General features: G+C 32.7%; 1 protein-coding gene across 2 annotated transcripts; it reads left to right on the top strand.

The window, feature by feature from the left end:
• The first annotated feature begins 200 nt into the window (after positions 1-200).
• On the top strand, positions 201-5,252 carry LOC133317848 (nucleoside diphosphate kinase 1). 2 transcript variants are annotated; one of them, XM_061519728.1, is made up of 5 exons: positions 201-222; positions 3,249-3,310; positions 3,728-3,776; positions 4,121-4,352; positions 4,943-5,252. In XM_061519728.1, exons 1-5 carry the CDS (start codon positions 201-203, stop codon positions 5,055-5,057), a joined length of 480 nt encoding a protein of 159 aa, XP_061375712.1. In that variant the 3' UTR covers positions 5,058-5,252. The 2 variants fall into 2 exon arrangements, with proteins under 2 accessions (XP_061375712.1, XP_061375713.1); XM_061519729.1 differs by lacking the exon at positions 201-222 and having other exon boundaries at positions 3,095-3,310.
• Positions 5,253-9,771: the final 4,519 nt, after the last annotated feature.

Below are 9,771 nucleotides of genomic sequence, written 5' to 3'. Positions count from 1 at the left end.
CTTTGTTGCCTTATTTGGTGAGCATGAGGTTGTCTATGCCACATTGATTGTTTATGTCTTATTTTAGTCTCGAGTTGTATTAATGTATCAGGATTCTGGTCCGGACTACGTGTTGTAGTACAGTGACTTAGATACTCACTTTTATTCATATATTGAGGTTATTCAGTGTATTTAGTGTTATTGCAATTTACATACATGCAATGTTTTATGAAAAAGAATTAAGTAATAACTTGGTAACATTAATGACGTCATAATTGAAAAGAAAAAGTTATTCCGCAATTTTAATTAAACGTAACTTAATATGATGACTTGTTAACAAATCAGGTATACACAGAGTGTTAGATTAAACATCTCATATGCGATGGCAATCTCTTCCACGAATTTCCTAATGTGAAACATGGTGTTGATGGGATCAGGGATGGTTCCATTAAAGACCTAGTTATTTTGATCTTGCCATATACTCCAACAAGCTACACCGAATATGACTCTCTTTTTATCACATAAAGGAGATTCACACTTCTTCTCTAGGTTCTCTAATAGCCATTCCATCCAAGGGAGATTGAAAATCTTTTTCCAAACCCTTCAGGCCCAGACACAATCTCTAGCATGTGAAAACAATCCTCATATTGATAATTACATCTAGGGCATTTTGATGTGTCACACATTCTTCTTCTCGCCTTTGATCATAGGCGAGGAGTTTGTTGTGCCTTGTCTTTATTTTTTTTTAATCATGCACGATATATTTTTTTATTCCCACGAATCCTTTCATTGATTTTACAAGTTGATTTTAAATACAAATATTGTGTTTTTAAGATCTGTATCTTAATTAGTGAGTATTAATTGTGGTCACCTGAATGAAATCAATCACGGTATAGTATGCAACTAGGGCTATACATGTACATGAGAGTGGATACCCTATAATTATAGTGTTACAAGGGAAATAATCTATTGTTCATATAAATGTGGGATCATTTGAATCGTGGGGATCTTCTAAAAAGTACCGCATGGAATTATCGTAAATGATTTTTCCTTAAACACTCTGATAATGTGGGACCATAAATATTAGGCCAGTTGATGGGCCGAATATCCTGGTCCAGAATAATAAGTTAATAGTAATGTTCAAAATTGGGTTTAACATTATTGGTTTTGAAGAGTCGATCAATCATGCTGTCAATTCTAATTGGACTACAGAACCGCTTGGGTAGTTGGATCACCGTCAGAATTGATAAAACCGCTAGACATTTTAGCAACACTGGCCCATTGTCTGTTTCGATTTTTTCTTTTGTAAAAAAATTGAATAAAAGAGAGAGAAATTTGAGGTGTTTGATGCATATTAAACAACAATACAAATTAAACAGTAAACACAAGTAATTGACAACCAAGGCACATGATTAAAATTTTCTATATATCCAATAAAACAAAATTTATCATAATATTATTCATATTATGCCTTGTTTTTACCCAATAGAGTTAAGACAATTCAAAAGGTTTTTAGCCTTTTTCTTTTGTTGTGTAAACAAGATTTTATAACTCATAATAAAATTTTGTACCGCTATTTTTTATATTTTAAAGAAATCAAGGCTAACCTTGCTTTTTACGTAGCTGTTGATGATTACTTTGTTCATATCTTCACGCAACCAGCTAGAACTTCTGTCCAGTTACTGGCATTGCACCCTCGACAGAGATTTCGTTGAACACAATGAACACACTCAAATTAATGGCTCAACCACTGATTAAATTAAACCATGAACCACTTGTCTTGCCATTCGACTAACTTTTAAAACATTGGTAAATAAAAGCATACATATCCCCCTTTTTTTTTCAGCCGTATTGCCTTCTTATAATTTTATTCTTCTTTTGGGCTTTGCCAAGTAAAAACTATAAACAAAATAAAACACTAAAAAACGGCGAAACTTTATGGTATTAATATATGTTGGGATTTACTAAAATTTTAAAAATCAATTTTTTTTTAAAAGTTAAAGCTCTTTTAAGATTTTAATTTTTAGTTATTTAAATACAAATGAATTGATCTAAATTCATACAATTTTTTTTCTTAGAAATTAGAAGGGCTAAATGGATACTATTTTTTTTTTAAAAAGAATCTACTATTACACATAGTTTTTAGGGCTTTTTCACCCTTTTGTCCCTTATTAATTAATTAATAACCATTTTGCCCCTGATTCGAAATTATTTATCAATCTGCCCCTCTTTAGTCGACTACCTTGAATTTTTAATCGACTAAATGGCCAAAACAGACAAAAAATAGCTGTTGGGAGATTTAGTCGACTAAATCTCCCTATTTAGTCGACTAAATCTCCATATTTGACAAAAAAGAAATAAGTCAGTATGATTTTAATCAATTAAGTAGGGAGATTTAGTCGATTAAATCTCCCAACAACCGTTTAGTCGATTAAAAATGCAATGTTGTCGATTAAAGAAGGGCAGATTAGTAGATAATTTCGAATCAGGGGCAAAATGATTATTAATTAGTTAATAAGGGGCAAAATGATGAAAAAGTCTAGTTTTTAGTTTTATTCCTCTCCGGCCTAAAGAAAAAAAAATATAACCCAAAAATTTAGGAAAAGATATTTATCTTCTTAAAAAGAATATAAAATTGTATTATTTCAAATAGAATACAATATTTAAGAAAAAATAAATTCTGATAAATAAAAAAATAGTTAATTAAATATTGAAAAAAATATTTATCCTTTTAAAGAATAATTATTTTATTTAAAATTATTATCTTTTGTTTTTATTTTTGTTACTATAAAATAAAATTAAAAAATATATAATTTTGTGTCATTTAAACAATAAACACTAATTGTTTAAATATTACAATAATAATATAATTTCCCAAGACACAATATAGTGTCTTTTGAACCACAATAATTTAAACAATTTTCCCTTAAATTTAGGGTAAAACACTTCTTCTCTCACATAAGAACACATTTTTTTGCAGGCCATAGACTCATAACAATTTATATCATATTAATTTTACTTTATTTTTTAAAAAATATGATGAATTCCACATTTGTTTATCTATGCTCCAAAGCCCTTAAATTTATTAAAAAAAAAAAAAATCCCTAGCGTCACGAACCGAATATTCGTTTGTGAAATTAGGGTTAGGGTTTGAATATTCATCTGCGGCCAAGCCATATATAAATTCCCTTTACTAGCACTTTGATTCTTCGGTATATCTTACGCTTTCCCACAGATACAGTCACTGAACTGAAACATCAACAGAGAAGAGAGCAAGATGGCAGAGCAGACCTTTATCATGATCAAGCCTGATGGTGTTCAAAGAGGCCTCGTGTGTTTTCTTCTTCATACGCTTTTTTTTATTCTCTATTATTCGTTAAATTTGAACTGTGTTTGTAGGATTTATTCATAAATTTCAAGATAATTCTCGGGATCTGGAGTTTTTGTGGAAATTTCCAAGCAAAGTTTTTTTTTTTTTTCTTTTTTCGTTTTCTGGGTTTAATAGTGAACTTTTTTTGGGTCTAATCTGAAATGGGATCTCGGAATGTTATTGTTTTGAATTGATAAGTTTGCTAATTTTGGCTTTTCAGAAAATGGGTCGATGACTTTTTTGTGGGTGTGAGTGTTTTTGAGTTGGGAATTTGACTACAGCTATGACTGCTTATGTTGATGTTTTGAATTTGAAGGTTCATGCATCTGTTACTCTGAAGGTTTAATAATATTTGACAGAAAAGTGTTTATGTTTCAGATTGGTGAGATTATTAGCAGATTTGAGAAGAAGGGTTTCTACTTGAAAGGTAATCTTTGGTTAATAGCATACTGAATTTTGGTTGTGAGATCATGCTAGCCAAAACTTGTTTGTTTTTCCATGATTAAGGTAAAAAAAAAAAAGTAAACTCCTATTTTAGGGTGTGATTGTCCTTCTTCTAAACCTCAGATACTTGATGAAATCTTAGCCTGGATGTTTGAAAGTTGATTCTATTGAAATATATAACATGATTATCCATCCAAATATTGGTTTTACATTGTAATTTCATTTTTTTTTCTTTTGACATCAATTTTATATATATGGACACAAGTTGTGGTCAGTTTTTTAATTTTGGAATTGTTATTAATATCGTTTGGTTTGACTTGATATTAGGTTTGAAGCTCATTACTGTGGACCGTCCTTTTGCTGAGAAGCACTACTCAGACTTGTCTGCAAAGCCTTTCTTTAATGGATTGGTGGATTACATTATATCTGGCCCTGTTGTTGCCATGGTTTGGGAGGGTAAGAATGTTGTGACAACTGGCCGAAAGATAATCGGAGCCACAAACCCAGCTCAATCTGAGCCTGGAACTATTCGTGGTGACTTTGCTATTGACATTGGAAGGTATAGAATTGTTCTCATCATAATGGCAGTCTTCAAGTTTAAATCATCTGTTTTAATCACATGAATATTAATATGTTATCATTGTTCTTATTTTTACATTTTAGCTATGTGAATTTTAGGTTAGTAATGTGACAATCCTTTTTCTGTGTTTGATAATTCAATTTCTCTATACCTTTGTTCTTACATTGGGTTTCGGAAACCCTGTATTTATTGCAATATGTTCAAGAAATCATCAATTAAAGGAGAGCTTTTAACCTTGTGCTTTATTCTTGAGGAAAATTACATTTGAGCTTTGAGGCTATATTCTTACATGTGCTTTACATGGTAAAGTGCAAGTGAGAAAATTAAATCAAGGGAGTGTATTTTGAAAATCCGTGTTTTGTTATCTATGTTATTGTATTTTATCGAAATCTTAACCGTTTTTTATTATATAGTCAATGATTATCAATCCTTTACTCTCTAAAGTGAAGATCTAGACCATCATTTGAATTGTGTTATTACTTCAATTTTGAAGAGAACTTTGAATTTTGTAATATGAACTTGTTTTTGAAGTTTATGGTATGGCATGTAATCAAGTCATTTTTGTGCAGGAATGTTATCCATGGAAGTGATGCTGTTGAAAGTGCCAACAAGGAAATTGCATTGTGGTTCCCTGAGGGCCCTGCTCAATGGCAAAGCTGCCTCCACTCATGGATCTATGAGTAAGATATAAGCCTCAGGTTGATCGTTGAGTTGGCGTCAGTTGATCCGGAGTTTCTACATTTTCTGTTTATCTATATTGCTGGAACTTTTGTTGGTGTTTGGTACCTTGTTTTGTATGTCAAGTTTAGTTACTTAATTTATGTGGAAACATGTTTACAGTGTGATAAATCAAATCCCAAACTAGTTTGTTTTCCCTCATTGTTCATTGATGCTTTTGCTTATGAAACCATTGATGAGGTTGCAGTTAATTCTACTCTTTCCTTCTCATCTTAAGTACTTAGTCTTAATTAGAACTTGATAGTGTTATTAAAACTTCACTGTTGCAATGTTTTATTGTATTGCGATATATCGATTTAAAAACAAAGGCAATATTCTTTATAAATTCTCCACTATATTTATAAAATTTTACGACAATCCTTTCAGCTATGTTTTTAATACCATCAATGAAAGTATTGTTTTTTGAACATGGAAAAAAACAAGTTCAAGATAGTAATATCATAAAATGGTAACGAGAATTTACAAATTTCTCTTTTTCACTTTTCTACCAAACGACAATATTTGTAATTTTATTTTTTAATGGGAGATTCATAAAAGTTGGTATGTGAGAACACTTTCAAATATCAATAAGTAAAATTTCATCTTATAAAGTATTAAATACAAGTTGGTACGGGAGACTCAACATAGGCAAGCCAATTGAAGTGAAATGCTTCTTACGTAGATGGCGCACACAAGCATTGGATTGCATATCGCCGAACACTAAATTAGATGATATTATTATGCTACACGATAATTATTTTACAGAAAAAGTATATATCTTTTTAAAAGATATAAAGTTATATTCTTTTAAGAAAGAAAACGATATAAGATTAGTGGAGTTTTTTTATTTTGCTCTCCGGCATAATTTATTTTCCTCTGTTAAAAGAATAATCTTATTAACTACAAATCGGGCAAATACAATGGCAGCTGTTTATTGTATGTAATTTTTCGTGTAAGCGAGATTACCGTTACCATGAGTGAGACCACCCTGCTAAGACTCAGGTTCTAGGACTGATATCTATTGTGAAAGTGGCGTATGAGGGGGCATGTAACTGGCTGAAATTATTTTAATAAATAAAAAAAATATGAATTTGTTATTATTTTATTTATTTGGAAAATTTTAATATCATAAAATATGAATTTTTTAGAAGCTTTTATCATGCAAAAAGTGCTGGCATGGCACCGGGAGGTGCAAAGCCTTAATCCTGTCACAATCTAAATTGGCAGGGAAATCATAGGCAACAATCTTTCTTTTTCGGTTTTTTTTTTTTTTTTTTAAAAAATTGTTTCATTATTTTGTTTAATTAAATTAAGGCTGATGAATTATTTGGATTGGGCTCATCGCTTTAACCAAGGAAAATGGGCTGAGTCATTCTCTTCTTCCTTTTTAAATCTTTTATTTATTAATTAATTAATTTTGATTATTATTAATACTATATATATATATATATATATATATATATATATATATAATTAGCTGTTCAATAGGTGTATTAGATTTCTTGTGATAAAATGAAGGACAGGAAGAGAAAATTTGATAAAGAGAGAAAGACAATATTCTGGAACTCAGCCATTGCATTGCATACATGAAAATGAAGTCAAGTTACTGAAATTATAAGCTACTAAGATACAAATACTAAACTAAGTTGATTACTCAGCATAACAAAACCTAAAAAGAAAGTGGTTACACAAAATGCACAGCTTAAGGTTCACAATCAAGTCATCCCAAGACTACGATAACTAATGGACACAACAATTAAAGAAGTTACCGTGGATAACTAAAGTCTTTAATGAAGGTAAATTTCTAATTCCCTAATACTCCCCCGAGAACATGAGTGAAAATGAATTCATTGACTATTACTTTCTCTGACAAAATGAATATTTAGCTCCAAATGCTTAGTGCTAACATGCCGAACTAGATTATCACAAAACACATGGGGAGTGAGTCGTGGCATTTGTAATTCACAAAAAAAGGGACTTGATCCATAAAATTTCAGCATAAGTAAGAGCCAAACTCCGGTATTTAGCTTAAAAAATGGATCTCGCAACCAAGGTTGTTTCTTGAACCATCGAGATACCACATTGGGACCCATAAATATGCAAGAACAAGATATGGACCTACGGTCATCTTGGCCATTTGCCTAATCCGCATCACAAAAGGCTATAAGAGAGAGAACTTGATTTGGATTGACAGCACACAGAGATAGACCAAAGGTGATGGTTCCTTGAAGATACCTTAATATACACTTGACACATTTCAATGATCATCTAAGGGCTAGCTCATAAACTGGCAGGCTTTGTTAACTCCAAAATTGATTTCAGACCTTGTGATTGTTGCATTTGGACTGCTCCAACAATGGAGCGATAGAGATGAGGGTCAGAGAAGTAATTGAAGCCAAACTTTGACAATTTACAATTAGAAGACATTGGAGTTGAAATGGACTTTGCTTCATGCATTTCAGCCTTGGCGAGAAGATCTCTGTTTCACTTCGAACCCAAGAAAATAATCAAGTTTCCTAAGGTCTTTAAGTGCAAAGGCAGAATTGGGTTGAGAGATCAAGTGTTTTATAAGAGAAAAGTCATTGCCAGTAACAATGAAATCATCTACATAAACCAAAATTGAGATACATTTAACATCAATGTTATAAATGAATAAAGAAGGATCACATGAATTGGACTTTAATCCGAGGGACATCAAGGATCGTTTGAGCTTGTCAAACCAAGCCCTTGGGACTTGTTTTAGTCCATTAAGTGATTTATGCAAATGGCAGACCAAAGACTCATTTTCGAACTCAAAATTAGGAGGTTGTTGCATGTAAACTTCCTCCTCTAGATCCCCATTTAAGAAGCCATTGTTGATGTCCAACTACCAAAGGAGAGAATGTTTTATTATAATCAAAGCCTTCTCTCTAATGAAATCCCTTAACCACCAGCTGAGCCCTATACTTGTTAATGATTCCATCTGGATTTTCCTTGACCTTAAACACTCATTTGCAGCCTATAACCTTCCTTCTAAAAGGCAAAGGGTGAAGGGCCCCAGAGATCACTATACACCAGTTCAAAAAGAACATTGTAAGCTATTTGTAAGGGCAAAGAATGTAAGCGATAACCACACAACAGGAAGTTTTACAAGTCTTCAGCCATTTCAATATTAAAAGAGACATTACAACTTTTGAGAACACTTTTAAGTGATCATTTTGTGTGTTCACATTTCTCTGTTCAGCTCTGTTTTTCTAAGCATGAAACAAAGGCTCATCATCTTTGTATCTGTTTTGCTTATGCATGTTATTCGTACGTTGTGTGAGGTTAACTGTAATAGTTTTAGAGAGAATAGACTCACTTGCTTAATCAGTCGTTGCTCATGAGCCATAAGCTCAATTCCAAGATCTGCAACTAAGTAAGGACGTTCTCGTCCTTGAACCAGCATGATGAATGTGTTGAACTATGGTAAACCTTCAATGTGTTCCTCAACTGAGTCTGGATTTCCTATGGCTTTCAAAGAGTCTCACAGTGTCTTTGTTTCAGCTCAGTACTCTTTTATGGATTTTGACCTTTCCTTCATGGATCTCAACTTAGATATGAGTTGTTTGGCTCTTGATTTCATCAAGGCATGAAACAATTTGTGCATATTCTCCCAAGCGTCAAACACATGTTTCATCGGTAAGATGTCCTTTACGATCTACTTTGAAACGGTGGAAAGGAGCCAAGTCAGGAGTATTTGATCTTGAGTGAGCTATTCTATGTAAGCGGGACTTGAGGTATCATTTGCTTTATCTTTATCAAAGTTGAACTTGAGAGGAATCTTAAGATTTACTAGAAATTTTAGGAGTTGATGCGTGGTGATTATTGGCTTAATAATCTAGTTCCAAAAGAGGTAGTTGTCCTCTGTGAGCTTGGCTGAGATTTGAAAGTTGAAGAGAGAGGTTGGAGCTTTTCCTTCCATGAGTGATTCTCTATTGTTAGATCACGACAAATCTTTGTTGTTAGATCTAGAAGAATCTTATGCATTTGCGTTAAAAGCGAAAGACATGGACAACTCTACGGTTCAGGCCCCTCATGAAGAGGGCTCTAATACCATGTTAGATTTATTGTGAGAAAATGAAGAAAAGGAAGAGAAGATCTGAGAGAGAGAGAGAAGGAGAATATTCTAGAACTTAACCATTGCATTGCATGCATGAAAATGAAGTCAAGCTATTGAAATCAGAAGCCACTAAGATACAAACACTAGTCTAAGCTGATGACTCAGCATAACAAAACCTAAAAAGAAAGTGATTACACAAAATGTACAGCTTAAGGGTGTAAAGAATCAATTCAACCCAAAAGCTTAAGCTGTTGGGTGAGGCTACATTAATGATTTTATATATCTCAATACGCCCCCTCACACGAGAGCCCACTGGGCTTGAAGGGTGGACAATGCACAGACCCACCTACCTGTGCGAACAAAGAAATTTCACTTGAAAGAAAGTGGGGGGCGACGAGGATCAAACCCGGGACACGAAGCTCTGATACCATGTAAAGAACCAATTCAACCCAAAAGCTTAAGCTGTTGGGTGAGGCTACATTAATGATTTTATATATCTCGTCATAATCAAGTGATCGCAAGACTATGATAACTAATGTACACAACAATTAAAATGGTTACGTTGGATAATTAAAGTATTTATTGAAGGTAAATTCCGAA

This window comes from Gastrolobium bilobum, unplaced genomic scaffold (assembly GCF_033153095.1).
Source record: "Gastrolobium bilobum isolate Gb01-03AN ecotype WA unplaced genomic scaffold, APGP_CSIRO_Gbil_v1 utg3341, whole genome shotgun sequence".
Taxonomy (NCBI): Eukaryota; Viridiplantae; Streptophyta; class Magnoliopsida; order Fabales; family Fabaceae; genus Gastrolobium; species Gastrolobium bilobum.
Note: the sequence above shows the minus strand (reverse complement) of the source record. Positions and strands in the feature narration are given on the sequence as shown.

Excerpts from the sequence above, each read along its gene's own strand:
- LOC133317848 (XM_061519728.1), top strand. The coding sequence starts at position 201 with ATGTTTTATGAAAAAGAATTAA. Across the intron at positions 3,311-3,727 it reads ATGGTGTTCAAAGAGGCCTC|ATTGGTGAGATTATTAGCAG; the intron begins GTGTGTTTTCTT and ends TTTATGTTTCAG. Across the intron at positions 3,777-4,120 it reads GAAGGGTTTCTACTTGAAAG|GTTTGAAGCTCATTACTGTG; the intron begins GTAATCTTTGGT and ends ACTTGATATTAG.